General features: G+C 27.8%; 1 protein-coding gene across 1 annotated transcript in view; it reads right to left on the bottom strand.

Annotated features, from left to right (window-relative positions):
- Positions 1-25,065, bottom strand: part of LOC107456269 (putative G protein-coupled receptor CG31760) — a 263,150-nt gene that overhangs the window by 21,266 nt on the left and 216,819 nt on the right. Inside the window, exons 6-7 of the mRNA XM_087153064.1 lie at positions 4,537-4,679; positions 2,695-2,796 (exon numbers count right to left, since the gene is read on the bottom strand). Coding sequence (XP_087009190.1) covers positions 2,695-2,796; positions 4,537-4,679 — 245 coding nt within the window. The remainder of the gene's footprint in view (positions 1-2,694; positions 2,797-4,536; positions 4,680-25,065) is intronic.

The following is a 25,065-nucleotide window of genomic DNA, read 5'->3' as shown; positions in this document are numbered from 1 at the left end:
CAGTACGAACAGGACAAAAAACCGTGTAGACATAATGTCGTGGAGGTTATAGTGGTTTCGAAATCTCTCAGGGGGCAATTTCGTGGGGCAAGAATCTCATATGGATTGATTTTCGTTGGAAAGAAGCTTGCATGATTTATAGTCTTATTCTTTGAGCTGGTTTATAAAAAATTTCAGTGAATAGTTACCCCACTATGACGTCGTTATAGCAAAACTTCGTAACGTTATGTGTGTTACTTTGCCCTAACTTATCACTTAGATTTTTTTTTCTTGTTTAGCCAGAAAACATACATATTAAGCACAGCGAAACATAAAAAAATTTAGTACAAATAAAATTTAGTAAATTTTTCCATTAAAAACTTCTAAAAACTTTTAAGGACCAAAAATTTCTTGGTACTTTTTCTATGCAGTATGTGTATAAATGACGAATTAAAATATTCAGGAAATATAATAATAAAAATAATAAAAGCATGATTATTATGATAAGTAAGAGAAAAAACCAAGATTAAAAATATAAATACATTAAAATAGTTAAAAGAGCATACGAGTTTTGATGCTGCACAGGAGCATCATCTTCAGTGCAAAGTGTCTTACATAAAAGTTTGTACATTTTTTTGTAGCATTTTACTTTGCACTGAAAATGATGCTCCAGTATGGTATCGAAACTTTTAAACTATTTTAAGTCGAAAATTGCAGTCTTTTTTAATTAAACATTGCACTGAAGATGATGCTCCAATGTAACATCGAAACTTGTATGCAATGTTGGGCAGAAAAAAATGCACAATTTTTTCTTTTTATTGTACTTAGTACAGATGCTACAGTGCAACATCAAAACTTGTAAGCTATCTTTATTTTAATTAATATTTTTATGCATTGGTTTTATCTTTTATCCACGAAACGCATTCACTTGAAATAATACATGAAAAATGATCAAATAGATGACAGCGTTTCATCCTTGGAAAGTTTTGAAAAATCTATAGCTATTTCTTCATCTTTATGAAAAAAGTTATACTTTCTGGTCGTTTGGCTTAAAAGTAATAAAAATTGTCACATATTTTTCAGTACCTGGAACTTGCTTTTTTGATTTTAAAAATGATGTAAAATTAATTATCACTGATGTACTAATTAATTTAGAATATTTTTTAAAAAGGAATTCTGGTATTATTTGTATTTCTTAAAAAATTGTACATTAATAAAGAATTTATATTAAATATTTTTTCATAAAAATATATTTCTATTAATGATTAGAATTTATTTATTTGACAAGATATTTTTTCTTAAGTTATAATATATTTCGCCGATTGCTCCTTTCACAAATTTGAAGTTGGTTTACATTTTCGGAACCGCATTGAAGATTATATACACTGAGTTTATAATAATCAATTATTTTAAAGATTGGGCTCTAGACATAAAATCTCATTTTTAATTTATCATTCAAACACTTTTACGATTTAAAAAACATTCAATCACGTTTAAATCGCTTGTGCAAAGTTGTTGACATGAAATACATTTTTGAACGAAGATAAATGAGTTTGCGTTCGCAAATTGCATTTACACATTAAGTGTTTTGATCGTGATTTATCTAAGTTTGCCTTAAAAACATTCGCGAACGAATAAGGTTAAACATATTCTAAAAGAAATACTCTTTCATATTCTCAATTTCAAGTAAATAGCTTCAGAAATTTCCTAAAATGAAATAAACTTTTTTAAATTTAATCTCGTGAATTGCTTTTCAATGATAGTATTGATTTAATAAAAATAAAATTTTTAATTCCATAAAAATCATTTCTGTAACGCCTAAATGTTTTTGAAGTTTTAAATTTTGCATAAGTGATAGCAAGTACAATAAATCATAAACAAGTAAAGTGATAACAAGTATAACAAATCACAAATGGTATTATTAAGAAATACTAATAAAAAACATTGGCGTAATATCGCGAAGTACAGGATTATAGTTCCATAAAATATATATTTTTCGAATTATTGTCAAAATAAAGTTAAAAGTCAGTGTCAAAATATATTACAGGCCTGAAAATAATATTTCAAATGGAAGAAACAAAAATACTATTGAAATTTCTAAAAATTCTGGGAGAAGGAGAGATCTTATAACCGTCTATTAACTTTGTTTCTACTTCTTCCAACAATAAAACAAATTCTGATTTTTTTTTCCAGTTTTGCTTCTTTTCAAGAGTGAATCAACAGATTAGTCTTGTTTTTTCCTCACTTAAATATTAATTTGATGCCCCATCTCATGCATAATATTTAAAATAAATATTTGAAAACGATTCGACAAGTATGCATTAAGGGTGGTTATTAAAGAATACCATATGTCAGGGGGATCGGAAAGTAATGTCTTTTCAGAGCATTTGATATTTTTTATCAAGATTTTATTTTTAATCAATGAAGTATGTACTCTTGTAAGCAACAACCTTTCAACGCCGGATCCAAAATGAATAGAAACGGATCGAAAAAAATGAATTGGTTTTTAAGACTAACGAATATTCGTTATGTTCAAACTAATCATTTTAAAAATTAACGTAAAAAATCCACAATTATATTTTTGAGAAACAAAAGCATTAAGATTAAAAGATCAATATTAAAGTATGAAAAGCATAATTATTATAATATAGAAAAAGGGTTTCGTATTATCGTTTACTAAATCAATTTCCAACCAATCGCACAAATTTTACTTACCGGAATGCCCAATTGTAATTAGCTAAACAAGGTTTATCATCTTCACAAACATCACAACCAGGTTGGCAACGCTTACATATATACAACATGTCATAGGTGGGGCTGAAATTGAAAAAAAAACATGTTTTTTTTAAATTTTATTAAACATTTTATACACTTTCACATACATAGTAAAGCAGCCATTTTTACTTAACCCCCGAAACGTATAGTGCGGCTTTCGAGATTACTCCTCTGGACAACAGTCTGGCGTCGTGGCGGGTACTATGGTTACGAGGAAAAGTCACTTCGAATAGGGGTGTGGGGTGAATAGTTTTGTCTTAGTCATGGCATAGGTCGGTGTGAGTAAACCAATCAACACCTTCATTCCTTCATTGCACCCCCATTAGAAATGTGCCTTCGCTTGTTACTATAGCAGCAGACAGTCCCGGACTTTTAGTCTAGAGGAGTTCTCCTCAAAGTCGCACTGTACGTTGAAATGTCCTCACTAATAGAGAAATTTATTTACGTTTTCGAAGCAAACGTATTGTAAAAATTGCGAAAGTGTTTTAAATGGTTTTAGTTCTATATAGAAAAATCTTGTAATATATTTCATTTATTTAGATATCCAAATATTCTGCCCTGTTCAAAATTTTGTAGGACGATGAACCATTATACCGGGAAAATTTGCCGAAATCTTCATAAGGAGCCATGTTCAAACATAGTATAGAGAAATTTTATTTTCTCGGTGAACTTAACTGATACATGGTTAAATTTAACACTCTAAGGTGTCGAGAAGTTTGTACGATTTTATGGTTGAAGGTTGCAACATTATGGCTTATATTTATTTTTCTGAAAGTGATAGCACGATTCAAAAGTATAACTTAAAAGAAATAATGTTTGATTCTACATCTTGTGAAGATTGCTGATAACTTGCCAGATATATCCAACGCTGTACCCCATCAACGGTATGCGGGCAAAGAGTCAGGTTCTTCATTCGCCCTCAAGTGCGACAGAGCTTCTAAATCCGCAATTTCCAGATTAGCAAGCGGTCACACAAAAAGTCTCTCGTTTTTCGAAGGCAGGAGAATCTTCATGGTCTGCTCCAAATGTAAAACTGAGCAGGCTTCTCCCGAACACATCCTGGACTGTTTGAGACTTTTCAGAGAGGACGTATACGTATCCCCCCCTTCTTGTCCTCGATTTCCTTAGGGTCAACGGTCTGATGGACCTTGTCTGACTTCGTCAGGAATTGGAGGATAAGCCACAACAACAACGCTGTACCGATCTTTGTGATAGTGTATTGGTAAAAAAGTCTCAAAAATTTCATAACATAACTACGATCGCTTAACGATGTTAATTTTCTGATTAATAAAGAATGGGCATTACAATATACTCCTTATTCTATTTTTTTCGAGGGATTCGAGCTAAGGTAATAGTCGATAATGGTAAAAGAAATTCCTATGAAACAAAATATTTATTTCCTATTGCATTTTTATGTGCTTGTTTTTTCAACCGTTTATTTTAAAGTTTTTATTTTTATTTTTAACTGCTATTTTATGCATTTATATATGTTTTGTATGAGTTGTTTCGTATTACTTAGAGATATGAAAAGTATTTCTGCTAGTTACGTTTACGTGGAATTTAAGCTATAACAGATCTCGATTATAAGCTGATCCCAACTTTAGTTTTCGAAAAGTATCAAAAATTCTCATTTTATGTTCGAAAATATACATTGGAAAAATTTGATGGAAAGCATTAAATGTTAGTATGTAAAACACTATATCGTCCGCATTGAGCTGGTAGGTGTTTTTATTTTAAGGAATATTTTTTACAACTGAAAGAAAGAACTTGATGTTAGCTCACCTGTGGAGAGTTATTTTATCTCTGTATGCTGATTCAACAAGGGATCCGTTGAAAATAGGTTTCTTGGTCGCAGAGAAGAACCCGTCCCTGCACTGGCACTTATAAGAACCTCGGCTCCAACTGAATCCGGGAGTAAAGACACACTGGAAAGATGTTATAAATTAAATATATAGATGCATAAATTAATAATTACACATTTTTGATCTGAAAACGTTAATGTAAGCAACAGTTTTAAGATAATAAGCTTCAGATAAGCTTTAAATATTAAGCATTAGATTGCCCACTGTACAATTTTTTTAATTACTGACAAACTAATCCTCCACACCCCTACGACAGTTATATACTCACCAGACGTGAGAATTATGATTCACGCCTGGAGAATGGGTGCCAAATTATGAACGCTTGAAACATGCAGACTTTTCCAATTTTATACTTTATGAAGCAAATGAAATATTTAGATTAATAAGTACCTTTCCTCTTCAGTTTTTTTTTTGAATTATTCATTTTACCTTCGCAAACTAGTCTGCTATATTCTTCTCACATTGATCTTTCTAAAAAAACTTTCTAAATACGTAATTTAAATAAAGAAATTATGTTTTTTCTTTCTAAGAGTGAAGTAAATTAGAGAAGTGGAATGATTTGTTTTCTATGTTTCCAGCCATAATAATTCAATTTATATGCAAGATCAATGAATTAACTTATGCACAATCAAGTATTTGGACATAATTTTTGAATCAGAGATTGTTGCAAAATAATGGTGTAAAGAAATAATTTGTAATTGGTGGTAAGATACAGCACTTGAAGAAATATGCGGATGAAGGTAAGTAATCGATGTCCAATTGTCCATTTACCTTCTCAACAGGAGGAAGTCAAATATGTTCACGATCTTAAAATGCTTTAATGAAGAATCAAATTTGATACAAAAAATAATATATTTCTATTTTTTTCTAATCAAGAGGTATGATTTTTTACAAAAATAAATAAGCAATAAAGTTATTAACTTTCGAAAATGGCCAGGATGGTGTGTCTGCTGGACACCTTCATTCATCAAGAAATAAAATATGCAAATGATGCGTTTGTGCTAGAATAGCCTTCTCCAAGGAAAGGTATTAATTGCTTTAATTTATTGCCAAGGCTCTTTTTCTTAGCCTTACGTATTCAAATGTGTTACTAAGAAAAGAAAGCGTGAGAAAAAATAATAAATTTTAATAAAACCAAAATATTTAGCAACCCTGCAGCGATTTTTAAATTTCATGCTGATGTGTTATGTAGCGGGGGTAGATGAAGGGGGAATCTCTAAAAATAGATTTTAATCTGTACTCAATTCGAAGTTGAGAAATAAAAAGAGTGCGGATTATACTTGATTTCTATTTATTGAAAAAACGCAGTTTGTAATGTTAGTTTTATGAAATTTAGTTTTTAAATGATAGGGAACGACAGGGTAGTTGATAGGTAATAAGGTGATAATGTTAAATTAGGGAAAAAATTATTTCATTTATGAGGAAAGTTTCAAAGAGACGTGCAAAAGATAGGAGAAAAAAAGCATTATTACATTCCTTGCGAAATATATTTATATTTATAAAAGTCTTTACATCAGCGATTCCTATTAATTGTTTATAATAATAAAACTAATAAAAAGAGAGGAAACAATATAATGACGATTGATTACAAAAGAGAGAAAATTGCGATCGCATAATTGCAATCATTGATTACCCATTGGTGACTTTTTTTTTCTTTTCGGGATAGACTTTCGTAAATGCCACAATGTTTTAAGTCATTGATGCAAAAACTGCATCAATTGATGTTTGTCCGCTTGTTATCTATTAGGCTAGATTGCCTTTCAATTCCAGCCAATATACATTTCTTAAGATGTCACAAAATTCTTTTTCTCCTTCAATATTCATACTTATATTTAAATTACTGCCTAAATAGTAATTAGAAATCAGTTAATGATAAAAGGAACATAAAACTACTTAAATTAATATCATGTGAAAACATTAAAAGTGCATGCTGGGGAAAATAAAAAGAAAAAATTTAGTCTGAAAAACAATCAACATCAACACCAAGAAGTTCCAAAATTATCGTCTGCTCTCTTTATTTAATCTTGTTGTGCTGATTTTTTTTATTAATGCTTATGTTAGCTTGTTTTTTTAATGACTCGAAATTTCCTTATTTGTGATTATGGTGCAGAAATTGATCTTTTCGAAAAGTGTCTATGCATGAAAAACCTTGAGCAACACCCATTTTCTCAATTGGTAATAATAGCAATATAATAATAACAATAGAATAATAATCACAATATAATAATAACATAATAATAACATAATAATAATTACATAATAATAATAATAACATAATAATAACATAATAATAATATTATAATAATAACATAATAATAATAAATATAATAGTAATAACGATGACGATGAAGATAATAATTATAAATACGGAAGCTAGTATTGTCTCCTACAAATAAATTAATATTATGAATAAAAAATTTGTCAATCTTAGATGAAGAGTATGCAATAAGTTTTAATGTGAATTTAAAATTTATATTTAAAGCTTCAGTTGACTACCTTTATCTTAACGGAGACTATAAATTATTCGAATAAAATCCTTTTCAAAGTAAACAAAATTAACTTAAAATGAAACTTGATTGGAAAGAGACGAATAAAGAAGAGAACTTTTCAAAAAGTAAAGCCCAAATAATTAAAACGAGAAACTCATCTTTTGCGGACAAAGAATGTTTGAACTAAGATATTTTGTTTATTTTGTTAAGACTTTTTACAAAAAAGTTTTATATTTGAACTCAAAAACACAATAGATTGTGGGATACGAAGAACTGAAACAATTTTTTTCGAACAAACTGTCTCAGTGTAATTGAGTTTTAAATTAAAGAAATAAGACTCGGTATTAAATTTAAATAAGAAGAAAAATTAATTTATTTTCTGTAAAATCCTGAAATTCTCCGTTTTAAATAAAATAGTAATATACATTTTAAATATTTATGTAGCGTTATTAGTGTCTTTAGGTTTTTTAGCTAAGGGATTTCTGTTCGTAAGCTGCGGACTTTTGAGGCTACAAGCGCGTACTGAACTACTCATGCAAAAGAACAGGTGTTATACTCTGAAGGCCTGTCAACTAGGTATTTGGTACCGCTAAGTATTGAAGAGTTTTCACTCTAAGAATAGTAAGAATAGAGCACGGAAGAAAAAGGAATGTATATTTTTCCAAACGTGAGGAAAAATGTGGAAAAAACGCTATTTGCAATATATATATATATATATATATATATATATATATATATATATATATATATATATATATATATATATATATATATATATATATATATATATAGCGCGCTATGCTGTATTAGGTATATTTAAAAATTGAATGAAGACTTTATAGTTTTCTTTCTTATGTTTAAATTGAATTCATATTTGAAAATCTTTTTAATCGCTTGATAGGTTTTTTTATTTTAATTCTATTAAATGGTTGGATGTTTTTTTCTGATAAGGATATTGATTGTTAATTAAGATAAGATATTTAGAAACCATATTGTGTGATTTGACATTATAAACATTTTAACTTCTCCTTGTTATTTTTTTTCTTCTTAAATGTATTTGTATAATGAATGTAAGCCATTTTTATACGCTTGGCTTACATCATTGATCGTTTAAAACTAATGGAAGAATTAATACAGATAAGAGTTATTTCTTATAGTTTCCACATAAATGCTTTTCAATTAGTCATCAATATAGATTTTTCCTTCATTTAATGATAAATATATCATAAAACAACTAAAAAAAAAGAAAAAAAAGGGAGGTATATATAATAATGTGGCGAATATACGAAATTGTCTAGTGTTTATACTGCTCAAATCTACAACATCCACTTAGAGATGTCTATTAAAAGCAATGAAAAATTGAAAACTACGTTGTTGTGACTTAATAATGAAGCGTTTTTAATGCTAGCTCATGGTAAGGCTCCTATACTATGATTCAGGGGCTCTAGTTTGTGGTACATGGTTTTCAAAATATTTAGTTGCTGTTACAGTTTAGAAATTTTCTTTTTTTGAAGTTACTAGAGAATTTTTTTTTAGCCATATCAGACGGACGGGGTTTATGTTCAGTTAGTCCCACCTTCAGTTTTCTAAATTTCATCCTCTCATCAACGAATTATTGCAGCATCCTTTAGCCATCCTCTGTTTTATTGCTTGAACAATTCCTCCATAGATCCTGCCAAATTCAGAAGTTTTATTGTTCTGTTATATGTAATTGTTAGACGTAGACCTATCATGAAACTAAAATCTGTGTTTTTATCATTGGCGATGAAGTCTTCATTTATGTTATTTAATACTAAGTTTTACACTTAAAAGTTCGATGATCTATTTAATGCGTATGAATGAATTTGGTATACCGCAAATTTCGTTCATTCGTATTTTACTTTTTCAGTTCTTTCCTTCTTTGGTAGTTTCCTTTGTTTCTTCACACATTTATGTATTTCCTCCATTTCTGTCTTCTTTCCTTTCCCATGCCAGCATTGCCTGATCCAGTCAAATATCGCGAATTACAGTGATCTGTACGCAACGTGGCGCAAAAGCTTGTATTATAAATATTTTCTTAAATTATTAATTTCAATAATAATAAAACAAATTTTGTTAAATTTTCTTTGCGTAGATGAGTTAATTAATCGTATGCAAAATTATTTATCTGTGTTACGTTATCGAAATTATTATAATAAAAAAGACATTTAGAAATATTACTCAGAAAATAATTTATTAAGCTTTTCTGACTAAAGTACTGGAGTAATAAAGATTCAAGTGCGACAAAAACCGTTAATTTTTAAAGTAACCTTTGTACAAAGATGGCTGTCATTATAACTATCTCACTCTCGTATAAACTATTTCATTTTGAAAAGTCTCTTTTTTTTATAAAAAAATTAAGTTTATTTTTAAGACAATATATAGGATTTAAGCATTCAATATTTCTTTTCAATATGAACGCGCTGTTATGCTTTTAAGTACACTGTAAAATTCTAGTTCAAATTGCAGTGAAAAGTACTTGCACCCTGGGTGTAACATCCGTAAAATTCTATACTGAACTTTTTTACAATAACATTTATATAATTCAAAACTTTACGGTAAAATGTACCAGCATTCTGGGTTGCCAGTACTTTTTACTGTAATTTGTTTCGAAAGTTTTTAAAGTGTATAAGAAGTTTTTATGAAACTTATCCGTCAGTATATAGTTAAATGAATCTATAATGAAACTTAATAATTGCAATTCAAAATCGAACTATACTTTCGAGACAATTTTAATTATTCCTTTATCAAAGATACAATAGATTGTATCACAACACCTCAGAGAACTAACACTTTATTGCTCACGTCTAATTGAACACACTTAAAAATTAGCTTTCTCATAGACTGAGTTAATGAATTAATCAACTTTATTATAAGCCAACTGAATTCAATTACTGCTGTTTCGCACAATGCATATTGAGTTTGCTGATGAATGCATGAGTGACCATACTGACGTCATAACTAATGATCGGACTTTAAATGCATTTGTTGAAGTTTGCTATTATAAATGGTTCAACTATATATAATGATGATTCGTTGAAATATTTATCAAAGGCTTTAGGTTACAGATATTTGGTTTCTAAACTATATGCATTAGATGAATTTTAGAGGTTAATTATTCCGTGTTTTTGGAAAAAAGTTTTTGTAAAAAAAAAAAAAAAAAAAAAAAAGTTTCGCACATTGTAGAAATGCTCTTTTCTTAATTTGGGAGGAAATTGTTAGAAAGTGTTAGAGCTGAAAAATATTTCATAAACTGTAAAAGTGTTCTTTTCATGATTTCAAGAAATTTTTTGAGAACAAAGTCTGAGCAACTGAAGCAGGATTCATAAACTGTAAAAATGTTCTTTTCTTAATTTCATGAAACTTTTAGAGAACAAAGTCTGAACAGCTAAAACAGGATTCATAAACTATAAAAATGTTCTTTTCATAATTTCAAGAAACTTTTTGAGAACTAAGTCTGAGCAACTGAAACAGGATTCATAAACTGTAAAAATGTTCTTTTCGTAATTTCATGAAGCTTTTAGAGAACAAAGTCTGAACAACTAAAGCAGGTTCCATAAACAGTAAAAATATTTCTTCCATAATTTTAGGAAAATTTTTGAGAGCAAAGTTGGAGCAATTAAAACAGGTTCCACTGAAAGTAAAAATATTCTTTTCATATTTCCGGGAAACTTTTTGAGAACAAAGTCTGAACAACTAAGACAGCTTTTGTAAACAGTAAAAATATTCTTTTAATAACCAAGAAATAGAATAACCAAGTTTAAACATTATTCTAACAGAATTGGGCAACTAAACCTGTGATAATACAATAAAATTTTTTGTTATACCTTAATTGATTAATCTTTATTTTTTTTCTTATACACCGCAATAATATCATTGATAACTGGAAATGAGAGCAACTTTCTGTACCGCAATAATATCATTGATAACTGGAACTGAGAGCAACTTTCTGTAAAGATTAATAATTACGTATTTCATATTTGTTTAAAATTTTAATTCACTTAACGTTTTCACCTCCACTGCATAGGATTTCATTATGAATTCAAAATCTTAGCTTAAATTGAATTATGAACTGGCGTTCAGAACAATAACTAAATATAAAATGAATCCGAATAAAATATTATTATAACTTCGAATTAATTGAAATCATTAGCTTGGTTGAATTGTGGAGATTGTGGAAACAAATTAAATTTCGCAAAAACTTTTTTTTATGAATAATATTTGTTCTTATTGAAGAATAAATTCTGAAACTTTTTTACTCCGTAATTAGTACAATAATTTATTCATATATAAACTATTAGTTGAGAGCTATTCCTGAGAGGAATGTTAATTTAGATTATTTGAAAAACTCATTATTTGTAGTCATTAGGATTGTTTATTTTGGCTAATCATTTAAACTAATTACTAATGGTTGATTTATTTAATTAAAGTACACTAAACAGTTTTTACTTACAGTTAGAAAAAATGACATTTTTCTAATTTAACATATTTTACAAATTAGTGTTATAGAAGAATATATTAAATTTTGTAAAATATTTTTTACTCTAAATGTCTTCTTATATTCTTTATTTTTATAAGATAAAACTGAAATTTCTCTGAATTGCTGTTATATAAAAATTTTTTAAATTATGTAAGACTTTTTTTTGCAAAAAGTATGCCATGAGTTTCTTTCATTTTAAAAGATTAAACTATACTTCGAATGTAAATTATTTCAAAAATAGTTTTTTTTCGAATAGCCTTCTAAAGCTTATTTAAAAAATTTTCTTGAAAAAAATTGTGTAGCAACACATTTATTTTATGGTGATCTTTCAATATTTAATCAGAATTTTGTATAAAGTAATTTTAAAATTACTGTTGTATAAAAATTTGTCAAATCATGAGAAATATTTTAAAACCTATGTAATTCCTTATTCATAAAGGATTAAACTATAAACATTTTGTAAACGATGGCTTATTTTCGATTCGTTTTCTATTCGCGATCGTAGCGCTTGAATACGCCATCTAGCGGATTGTATATTTTCAGGCTTTTATTTAATAAGTTTTCATTTAGTTCTATCATAAACATTTGCAGAGTAGGACTCCATTTTTAGCAGCAAATAAGAGGCAAAATTTCCCTAAGGAAAAGGCAGAAGAAATCGAAAAAAAAAAAAAAAAAGACAAACAGTGGTAGGTCTTACTGAAACAGAACGCGCGCAACATTTGAAAAACAATTCTTCAATAATTTTTACCTTTCTATTATAAACAAACTTGAAATCGATAACTTCCGATTTCGTGATCGCATACTGTTACAGATGTGTGTATTACGGTTAAATATTTCTTTTTGCTTCAATTCATTAAAAATTAAAGTGAAGTCAACATTGCTTAATTCATTCCAATGAATAAATATGATTTCAGAACGTTCAGAAGTGTAATAGTTATAGCATATTCTTCTTTCTATAATAGTATATATTTCTGAATCTATATAATTGGGAAAAAAACAAGAAAGAATCATCCGTATTATTTGAAATTGTATCATTTGTGTTGATTATTAATAATTTTTTGTCGTTTTCTTGGTAAATATTTTTAAATTTTGAATGGATAATTTCAATTAGAATTCAGCTATTCTGTTTTTAAGTTACATATTAAAAATCATATCGAGTTCTTACAATTGTAAAATTTTGTCGTGTGGTAAGTCATCTAAAAGTAATGAAGGGATAATCAATGTATTATTTGAAAATAAAATTTTCAAACTAAGAATATTTAATTCGGAATTCTCCGGATTTATAAAGCAAGTAAGTGTTATGATTTTTATAATAAGAAATTTATTTGTATATATTTTTTTTCCAATTTGATGATAGTTCTCTACAGAATGGTTTTCTATTTCTGATTAGGAACTTTAAGACTAGAAAAAAGAAACAATATGAAAGTTTTTTTTTAATATGAGAAATTTTTAGAATCGTTTTTTTTTAATCGTAAGCATGCCTTATTTTTTGTTGTATAGTTCATAAATAATGATTTTTTATTGAAACTTTAAATTTATGATAAGAATTGTTGTCAAAAACTTTTTTTGCAAAATTAAATGGTATAACATTATGTGCCTCTGTATACTTTTTGCATAATTTTAATGCTTGAAGTAATAGGATACAGAAAAATACGGAATGTAAAATTTAAATAGACAGTTCACACTAGATCATTAAATTTAGTAGAACGATTTCTCGGGCACTAGGTTTTAACTCTTATTACAAGATTTTTTGCAAATATTTTTCGATGTGTTCTGGATGTTCCTTCTTTAAAAAAAGATATTCAATTTTGTTTTTACTTGCATGTGAAGGAATATCATAAATTTTTCTTTTTTAAATTTAATGAGTCACAATAAAGAAGGAACATTACCATGCTACACTGAAGAAATCTCCAGTGCAACTGATGATCCTGTTATAGTTGTTCTGCTAGCAGGAATTCGTCTCAAATAACAACGCCCCTTATAGGTCGTTGCGTTCGCGAATCGTTATATAGAAATTTGCTAAATTATGTAAAATATTTCTTACAAGAAATATGCTATGAGATTCGTAATTTTTAAAAGATAAAAATATAAATTCATTGCAAACGATTGTAAAAATGGTTTGTTTTCCATTCGTTTGCTTTGTTTATTTGTAAGCTTTTTTTGGGGTAAAAATATTTACTATAAACATGTAGAGGTTGTATGCCAAATATTGGAAAATTGATTAATTTTTAATGTTTGTTATAGAAATATAAATGTAGAACAGAATTTGATTACTTTCAAACATTATACTTGTACGATAATTCAAAGACCCGAAAGTTAAAAATTTATTGAACTTTCCCTATAGCACATTTTAATCAATTTGATTTCCTTTTATTAATTGGTCTAGAGTAAACTCTTCATATATTTGAACTTGTATTCAGAAAATTCATATATCTAGTGATTTCTGAAAGGTAGTTACTTAAAAACATTCTTATAGCCATTTTTAAATTTGTCCGATTATCCGGATTTTTCGGATTGAGTTTGGTACCAATTTGTCCGATTAGTCGGCCCTCTACGGTTGAATAACTTTTATAAATGCTTGTAAAATTTCTAAGCACAAAATTAAAAAAAAAAAGAAATTTTTTATCGTAAGAAAATTAATCTTACAAAATGTATAATCATAAATGGGTATAAAATAAGATATATGATCTAAGTACGTCTAGTAAAGATTTAAAGTTTAGAGATTGCTTAAAACTGCAATGGTATTTGTATGAACTAGCAAAATAAAATCTGCATTTAGACAAAAGTAGAAATAAGGGAACAAGGATATTTAAATTCGAAATATTCTTCGGTGAACTGGGAAAAATCCGATTTTCTTTCCTTAAAATGTCTGGATTTCCAGACAGTCGAGAGACATTAGGATATTATTATAAAAAACTAAGCAAAGAAATACTTTGTCAATTTCGCTGTCTGTAACAGAGTTGCAAGGTTTCGAGCAAGTTGAATTGCACAAATATTTCTAGTTGATTATATTTCAGAGACAAAATTCATTGAAGTTTAAAGTGGAAAAGAAATGCTGGTTTGTTGAAATCTTTTGAATACCGTGGATATTTCTAGGCAATAAAGGCCATGATAAAAGCAGATTTTTTTAGAAGTTGAAAAAACTGCAAAAGTATTTACACTGAGAAAAAAAGGTATGGTCAAAACTCCAGAATATAGTAAAATTGACTGTGTTACTGGCGCTTTGGTTTGGAAAATTAACAATAAACTATGCTTTTCAAATATGTGATAAAATTAAGTAATTTTTTCATGACGCGTTGGAGCACAACATTATAATCATTTATTCGATCATGTTTACTTTTCAATTTTGTATTTTTTGCTAAATATGCCGTAAAAAGAACTATAACTTTGAAAAACAGAATTTCTGGGAAAACGTTCTCATATGATTGAAAATTTTCTTAAATGAATGGTTTAAAAACCGTATATTTTCGTTTTTATTACCTAAATTATGTTTTTTTTTTTTTTTTTTTTTTTTTACCAGAAATGTGAATACCATACCTTTCGGTAATTTCACCAGATTTTTTTCTCTGTGTACGAATCGTATATTTGTGAGGGGGATATTGTGGACTAATTATTTTTTATGTATTTTAAAATTCAGTTTTGTAATATTAAAGGTATTTTACGAGAAACAACTTAAGATCTGTTTCAATTTTGCTTTTTATTTTTAATAACTCTGAATTAAACTCGGCGACTTAAAATTTTTTTCATCTAAAAGCAGATTTCTGTAATAAGCATTAAAAAACACAACGTGTACAAATCAGGTACTGTTTCTTTTCCTTCCTTTATAAAAATCGATTGTATTTGGTATCTAATTAGTGGTGGCATGATTGAAATAAAAACAATAATTACTTTCAATTTAAGGAAGAACAATCACCATAGAAACGGTTAAATTAATTACTTGGCGAAGCTCTTCTAAATAAAAAAGAATCAGGAATTAGAATAATTTTTTTACTCCGGGTCTAGATTAACTTTGCTGGGCAACCAAGGAAGAAAATGATGCAGTATTTTGCGAAAAAAAGTTAGTAAGTCTTACGTAAAATATCTGTTACTGTGACTTTTAGTTTTGCACAAAACAAGCTTATAAATGCTGATTGAAATAAAAAAAGTAGACGATATAAATCAAAGAAATAATTTTGAATTCTAGGTGGTTGTCGTAATCTATAATGAACGAAAAGTATAATAAGTTCCATTTCAAGGTATGGAAATAATTGTACTATAAATGTAAATTATGGAATGGACGAAAAACATCTAAATTAACTTAAAAAATATAATAAATGAAAAAGAGTGAAATTAATAAATTAGAATAATAAGTTTTTAAATGCTGAGTGAAATAAAAAAAGCAAGCGATTAAAATCAAGGAAATAATTTTGAATTCTAAGTGGTTGTCATAATTAGCTAAGTATATCTATAATGAATAAAATATATAATAAGTTTCATTTCAAGAAACAGAAATAATTGTACTACAAATGTAAATTATAGAATGGATGAAAAATGATCTAAATTAATTTAAAAAATGAAATTAAAAAATTAATTAAATAAGAATAATAAGTTTTTAAATGCCGATTGAAATAAAAAAAAGCAAGCGATAAAAATCAAGGAAAATAATTTTGTTCAGTGGTTGTCATAATGAAAGTGGTTGTCATAATGAAATATGAGTATATCTATAGTGAATGAAATAAATAAATTCTGTTACAAGAAATGGAAATAATAGTACAAATGTAAATTATGAATGGATAGAAAAAGCGAAATTAATGTAAAAAAGAATGAAATCGAATGAAGTTAACTCGAAAAAGAATGGCATGGAAGGGAAAAAGGAATGGAACTAATTCGGAAAAATATGAAAGAAATAGAGATTAAATACCAGTAATATTACTTATAGTAATGGCAGTAATAAAATGAGAAATAAGTCTCATTACAATTTATGTAAATAATTGTTCTGCAAATTTAAATTATGGAATGATTGAAAAAAGACTGAAGTTAATATAAAAAAGAATAAAATAGATGAACTTAAGGCAAAAAAATAGAATGATTGAAAGAGAATGAAATTAATAAAAAAGGAATAAAATAGATGAACTTAAGGCAAAAAAATAGAATGATTGAAAGAGAATGAAATTAATAAAAAAGGAATAAAATAGATGAACTTAATGCAAAAAATAGAGTGATCGAAAGATAATGAAGTTAATAAGATAAATAATGAAATGAATGAAAGAGAATGAAATTAACGCTAAAAAGAAGGAAATAAGGGAGAAAAATGAGCTTAATATGGAAAAGAATAAAACTGACACGAAAAAGAATGAATGAAGGAAATATATATTAAATTCTGTAATATTTTAACTTTTAGTAACGGCAACAGTAAATGAAAAAAAAAAGATTTCATTAATGAAGAGAAGCATCAATATTATAAAAAAATATGTTTGTATCAGAAAGATTGTCATTTCATTGGCATTGAAGAGTAATGTCAATGATAGATAAAAAGAAAAGAAAAAGGTATGTAAACGTCAGAATAGAATGAAAAGTATTGTCAGTGACATGTTGCCATTGTCAGGTGAAAAGGATTAAAGACTTATGTCAAGTACAGAGTATGTAATGATCAGAAAGAATGAATGTATGGTAATGTCAATGTCAGAGAAAATGGAACGTAGAATAATATCAATAAAAAAACTAACTCAGTCTATGAATGCCAGAATGGGAGGAAAAGTGATATCAATATGGAATACTTTAATAATAGATGGTATTTAGAATAATTTCTTTATCAGAAAAATAGATAAAAGATTGTGTGAAGATCTGGAAAAAAAGCGGAATGAACGCAATTCCAATATTAGTAAGAATGGAATGTAGAGTAACATGTAAATGAATTGAACGTAAAATAATAAAATAGCAGATAAGAACCAGTTAAAAATCATATCAACGTTAGAGTGAAATAAAAATTAATGTTATAAGAATGAATAGAATGTAGAACAATATTATCATAAGTAGAAAAATAGTACATGGACCTTAGAAAGAACGGAATATAATGGAGGTCAGTAAAAAAGGGACAGAATGTAGAGTAGTTTCTATGTTCGAAACAATAAAGCACAGAATAATATCAAAATCATAAAAAATTGAATGTATCGTCAATACTAAAGAAATGTACAAAAGAATGAAAATCTGGAAGAATGTAATGTAATTGATGCAAAGGATAGAAATAATGAGTTGTAATGTTACATTTCATTCTTTCGAACTTAGATTAAACGTATGTGAATGGCAAAAATAATGGAAGATACTACATTGTCAACATCAGGGAGAATGGAATGTAGAAAAACATCATTATCTGAAGGAATGATGCTAGAAGACACAGTAACGAAGATATTAAAAAAATGAAATACATAGAATCAGACATAAAAATAGAGAATGTATCTAGATAATGTCAATATCAGAAAATATTGAAGAAATAGATAGAGCTATCTGAAATAATTAATTCAAAGAGTATTAAGCTGTTTAAAAATAAAAGAAACTATTGTTATTTGGAATCTTAAGTTAAACACATAATTTATTTACATAAAAATGTTAAAAAAACCGATCCTTATGTGTTTAAATAAAAATATATTTAGCTTAGTTTTAAAACTTTTCCAAATTTAGAAATAATAAAATATGTAGAAAGTCTTATTATAAAAACTTTATAAGAAACTTAGCAGAAAAAGGTTCCAAGGGGAATTTAATAGATTTTTGGATTATACTATTACTATCGTTATTATATTAGGAAATATAGAAAAAACAGAGGTTGATTAGGAAGCACACTTTCTTATTGAAATCAATCTCAGATATGAGTTAATAAAAAATGTTCTTATACTCTGAACTAAAAATAAAAAAAAATAAAATATCACACTGAATGATATTTGTTGTAATGATTACATTTTTGCGTCCATATGATAATCGTAAAAATTCAAAGAATTTACTTCAAATATGCTAATTAATTAGGACTAACTATAAATTAAATTGAGGAATCAGCATAAAATGCATTTTTTCTGAAGAAATACATTTTTATATTCGACAGATTTGGAATTTTACACTCAAAATCGGAAGGGTGAGAGTTTTTCTTGAAAATTTAAATGCATGAAATTTTTTAGTGTGATTATTTTCCAGATTTCATTCAAAAATTGTGTTTTTTCGTACAAAATAACATTATTTAAAATGATGTAAAAAATTGCATGCCTTACAAATCAAATTGTTTTTGATTATTAAGAATAAAAATGGTAAAAATAAGAAATAAATATGGAAAAAAACTTTTCTTCACAATATTAATCTTTGGATAAACCATCCAATTTGGATTTCATCATCCTAAAAGTAAAGAACTGGAAAACAGTTGCTGGGAGAAGGGAAGAATGGGAAAAGCTTCTGAGGAAGGCCCAGGCTCACAAAGGGCTGTCGTGCCAATGCTGATGAAACTAATTTCATTATTATGAGCGAAAAGTTTTCAATTCACTCAAAAAATTCCCAAAATATGACAAAATACGCAGAAATGGAAATTAACATTAAGGGTGGCAAACTTTTAAACACCTGTGAGTTAACTAGAATTTTTGGGATTAAGTGGGATATTTGGGATTTAAACTATTGTAATTATGTGTTCCAGACTGGGGCAACCCCCTATATTTTGATGGCTGAAAATCCAAATCTATCAAAAATAAGGGTTTGTTCAAATACGTTTTTATGCCTGATTTTTTTTTTATTCCGTAACTTAATTAATAGTTAACGAAAATATTTGAGGTCAACTCTTTAAGCCATTAGGTGCTAAGTTTAGTGGTTTAAAGAGTTTATTAAGTGCCATTAAGTAAACCATTAACATAGTTTTTCGAAGTTCTTTCGTAAAGGGAAATAAAAAAGCCCCATTGTAAGTGCCATATACTTGAAGCCCATTATTTTAAACTATATGTACTGTCAAGCCGTGAATCTATCATACTATCTGGGCTTAACGGACAAAAAACTTAAATATTTTTAAAAGTTATTAAAAATTTTTTACAATCACCAAATGATTTCACGTTAATAAAAACTATCAAAATTACTGCCTTATTCTGAGTTTTCGTAAGTCTTAATGAATCCTGATAATGCGACATTGGTGTAATATTGGAGCAACATTGGACAAGAACTTTTCATTTTCATAAAACTGTGGCTTTTCTCCATACTGAAGTTTGAAGCCATTTTCACAATAAGCATTGAGAGCGCTGGCTATAGATAGACTATATTTAATTGAACAGTTTTGAGTAACTGTTACAGCCTCACAGCAGTTATGAAAATAGCAGATTATTCTTAAAAGGAGCATTTCGTATGATGATGAAGCCATCGAAAAACTGTCTTAAGCTTGGCACTTAAAGGTTTATTTAATGATCCATTTATCGCTTAGTACGCGAAAAGTCGATCATTAGAACAAGAGTCATTTTTATAGGTCGTTGTCCAGAGAAATGACCATAACATACTTTAAATTCCAATTTTTTTAAAACATTATATCGAATAGTATTTTCTTCCAAGGTTTTTAGATACATATTCTGGTGGCTGAAATAAATGTTTCTCTGTCGGCGGTAAAATGTTTGAGTAAAAATGAGAATACATTCATTTCAAAAATGAAACATAGTTAAAATCAGATACAATAAGGAAAACAAAAACATCGATGTTAGAAAACTTTCCGTAATAATTATTATTACAGACGTTTATATGAGACGTTTATCCCGAGGGCTCTGTCTGGGAAATTAAATATAAAGTTTCAAATATTTGCAGTCTGGCCTTATTAATATGGAATGAAACGATTTAAATGATACGAAAGGTAATTACATTTTAAGATACGGTTGAATTTTAATTTACTTGTTTCAGCATTCATTGAGTATTTAATTTAAATAGCTTTGTATATTAGTATTACATAATATCGAAGAAGAGTGCTATATATGCAAGAGTAATTTCAGAAAATTATTTTGCGTAACAAGTTTCATAATTTAGCTTAATAGAGGTATAATGTTTCAAAAATAATGCAATTCTTCTCTAGATATTATATGGGAAAAGCAAATAAGCATTTTACTGACTGGGGTTTAAAATTGGGCAAATATGTTTTGCTGGTTTCAAAAAGAATCGACATGGAAGAATTTTTTTTTCTAGTAATTAAAAATTAAAAAATAAATTATAAAAATTAAACATCCAACCAAACACTCAAAACGAAATCTTATTTTTTTGTAGGGACATGTTTTATAAGTCATACATATATTTTTAAAAAAATATCGTGGTTATTAATTTATAAAAATATTTAGTAGTAATTAATAAGCGTGTAGCATTAACCGTATGAAATAATTAACATTTACACGAAATTTATAAAATAATTAAGAAAACTTTCGAATCTCTATCCTTATAAGAAAAAAACATTTTTCTGAGAATATGCAATTTTTATAGTTGGTTTGAGTTTGCAACAGTGTTGTTCATGATCGTTAGGTCATATTTTAGGCTGTTACGTCTAGCGCCCTCTATAGTAATTCTAAAAATGGTCCAAAAAGCTAATACGAGAAAGAGACACACTATAAAAGTTGAAATGTGTCGAAAAAAACTGTTAGCTGAAATGCCAGTTTAAAATAGTATATTTCACAGAAATGTACTGAATATATACTGTATATATCACTGAAATATACTGTTATTTAAAGCCGGATATATGTTTTTTAAGCAGATAAATGGAATTCCAAATACGAAAAATTTGTGTTTTGTGTTAAGCTTTGTTCGAATTCATATTAATTTTCTCTGTGTGATGGATGCGTGTTTGATCATGAAACTAATTTTATTTTCTCTCATTGTAATTATAGTGTTGCTGAATAACAAAAATGGTGACGGCTACTTTAGACCAAGTGGTGGAAAAGAACATTCTACGCCAGTAACTAGTTTTACTACGCCAGTAACTATTCTTGGTTTATTGAAACACCTCTATGAAGTAAGGTAGTTGCCATCATTGTATTCAATGCGATTGCATGAAACTGTAATACAATAGTTATCTTTTTATAAATAATAGAGAGATGTTGTTATAATATTTATTTTTAAAATGGTGAACAAATCATGTCGAGTGTGGATTAGAGCGTTAAGATTATGCTCGGTTTCGTTCTTTTTCTTCATGTAGAAAAATAAAACTCAAGAGATATTGACTTTGATCTGTATTTTTCTATCTCAAAAAGATTTTCTGGACGCCTTTGAAATCTATGCAAGTCTTACTTTAACTATAGCAATGAAAACTATGTGTGCATTTAAAATATTAATTTAAGTTTTAAAATTTTTTTCTCTTCAAATTACTATCTAAGCCGTGGTGTCTCAGGGCGTTCTCTTCCCGATGAGGTTCCCAAGTTCGAATCACAGCGATGATTAATCGATGCGCATTATGCCACCGACTCGCGCCGACCTCAGTACTGTTGTAAAATATCCTCAGTGGTTGACGGATCATAGGTTAGAATCCCCTTGCCATCGAGCTAACCATGATAAGTTTTCGTCATTTTCCACTCCATGTAGTGAACATGCTGGTTAGTTCAATCAAAAAATCAACCAAGAAAGCTGGTTTGCTCCAATAATTGGTCCAGAAATTCTCCTGTCTTCTGGCTAGTGTTCAAAATATGAGACTATGGAGTTGAACATAGATAGTCATAAACTCAGTATTTGGTCAGGTGTTTCAATACTCTTCTTATAAAATATAAATAAAATGAAACAAAATAAAATTGAATTAATAGTTACGACTTTATGAAGGGCAAATCTTAGTTTTAAGGTTATATTAGTTAATTAAGCATTCTGTAATCTTATTGTAAATTTTTATTAACTACACGCTTATTACAAAGGTATTAGTTTGAGATTATATGATTTTATTGAGACCATAGCGTGAATATGAAAACATTAAAAAATATAAGTAGCATTATAAGCTCATTAAGATGTTAATTTTCTGATCTGAAGTAAACAAGTTACTCAGATTTCATATTTATTATAATTAAGTGCGATGAAAAAATATACATATTATCGCCTTCACTAGCCTTTTGTACTTGTATTAAACAAGATCACGTAATTATAATTACGAAGAAAAAAACCCTTTTACTTCATAATAATAGGCTTACATAATTTTCTGAGAGCTCTTTCAAAACTAGAAGGATTTCCTATCTTAAATGGAACGTTTTTTGAGGTTTAATGTTTATTAAAAGAGAACGAATAGGAAGCTTATATCTAAATCACGGCGACAAAAAAAGGCACAGAATAAATAACGGAGACAATACATGGAACAAAACGTTTAAAAAAAATGAAAACTGCGCCCAGTGTTTAGATTAAAATTTATTGTACCGCCGGCTAAAAAAGCAGCGTGATTCTTATATTTGATTTAAAAAAAGACATTTTACTTCATCAGGTTGAGATTTGTTGAGCCAAAGACCGCTCCCGGGTATTTCTTTTTGTATGTTCTTTTAACAGCAAAAGTATTCTTCGTCATTTTTCAAACATATTTTTCTCTTTTTGTTGATGAAAACGTGAGCCAGAGTTTGGCTCTTTTGAAACTCTTTTTTTCGCCAAAAGAAAGTTTTGATGTTAAACTAACATTGTATGACAGGAAAAACATTTATACAGGCGTTACCATGACGTTTTTGAAATTAAAATAATAATTTATGCAAATGAGATTTCTTTTTAAATTAAGAAAATTTGTGTACTTTTGTGATAATCAAGGAGAGATGAATGAAAAAAAATTTTAAAAAAAATCCTACTTGCAAAGTTTAATTTAATTAAAGAAGATTTAATGTAGTATAATGGTCTTATAAAGATGATGATGTAAGTTTTTTTTCCAATTAATTTCACTAACAATTTACTTAAAGAAAATAATACATTGTACAAAAGTACTGCATTTTTCAAAGTTTTTTTTCTTACTTACTCATCATAATATTAAAATGCTTCATGCAAATTTAAATATCTTATTGTTTATTTAAAAAACGTAGTTGAAGGAAAATGCTACACTTCATTCTAATTAATTAATGAAAATCGGTTTGCAATCAAGCATCTAAAATTGGTTTATGAAAAAAAACTTTTCTTCTATTTTAAAGTGTTTTACTTAAAGACTTGAAAAAATGAATTAATTGTAATATTTAATATGCGAGTATTGTATATTTTGCATTCAAAAATCCGCTCTGTAAGAAAAAGAAAATGAATCTTAAAAGTTTACTTAAAATTTATCGAAGTAAGTAACGGCATTGAGTATTTTTCCCTGAAAATTACTTAATTTATCGGAAAAAAATGGTATGAAAAACATGAGTGGAGGACCTCTTAGTTACAGCCAGGATTTTATTTGGAGATATGGTTTTAAAATTAAATAGTACTTATCAGGCAATATCTGCAGTATCTAATTTAATAGTATCTGATCAGAAAGTATTAACAGATGGCGCAATTAATTCAGATCTACGTAGTTGGTTTAAAAAACGGCTAAAATATCTTTCAAGGGAAACTAGGGAAGTGTGACTCGCCAATTTTGAAATAAACTAGTGGGATGTATGCCTTATGAGGAATAATTTTAGGGGGCAACATTCGTTTCGGCCCATAGAAGGTTCTGTGAGAGATAAAAAATAATTCAATATATAGAAAAATCGGTATTTTATTACTTCAATGCAGACTATTAGTTATTGTAATTACCTCATACTCCAATTAATTTTGTGTTACTTTCACGTACTATATAATGCATATTTATTGTCAAAATTGATTTCGAAAATTTTATGTATCTCTAGTTTTTCAGAAAAACCTGTTAGGTAAATTAAAATTTTTTTTTTTTTAAAATTGACATAAAATTTTTTTTTTCAAAACATTTTCCAAATTAATTGGAGTATGTAATTGCAAATCAATTAATAATTTCATTAATTAGGTAATTTGCTAATTAATTTGTTACTTAGAAAATTAATTAATTAACCAATTAATTACACATTAATTGGAGTATGAGACAATTACAATAACTAATAGTCTGCATTGAAGTAATAAAATACCGATTTTTCTATATATTGAATTATTTTTTATCTCTCACAGGACCTTCTATGGGCCGAAACGAATGTTGCCCCCTAAAATTATTCCTCATAAGGCATACATCCCACTAGTTTATTTCAAAATTGGCGAGTCACACTTCCCTAGTTTCCCTTGTTAGAAATAAGTGACGTAATATTGGATTGGAGGGAAGCAACCAGAGTCCTCGGTTAACATTATTCTTAACTACTTTTTCGTATTATTGTATATGGTAAATACTATTGTAAAGTAATATTCACCTCAAAAGGTTTCAGAAATTTTTTACAATGTCATGTTTTATAAATGTAACCTAATTTACACTTTCACTAAGATATTTATTTATAAAATCTTGATACTTGATTAAAAACTAATTCAAATACAGGATATTTCTCAATCAGAATCCTTGATAAATATTTTTCTTTATAAG

The sequence above is a fragment of the Parasteatoda tepidariorum genome, chromosome 10 (assembly GCF_982258835.1).
Source record: "Parasteatoda tepidariorum strain Cologne lab strain chromosome 10, Ptep-v5.0, whole genome shotgun sequence".
NCBI classification, from domain to species: domain Eukaryota; kingdom Metazoa; phylum Arthropoda; class Arachnida; order Araneae; family Theridiidae; genus Parasteatoda; species Parasteatoda tepidariorum.
This window is presented reverse-complemented; position numbering and strand designations above follow the sequence as displayed.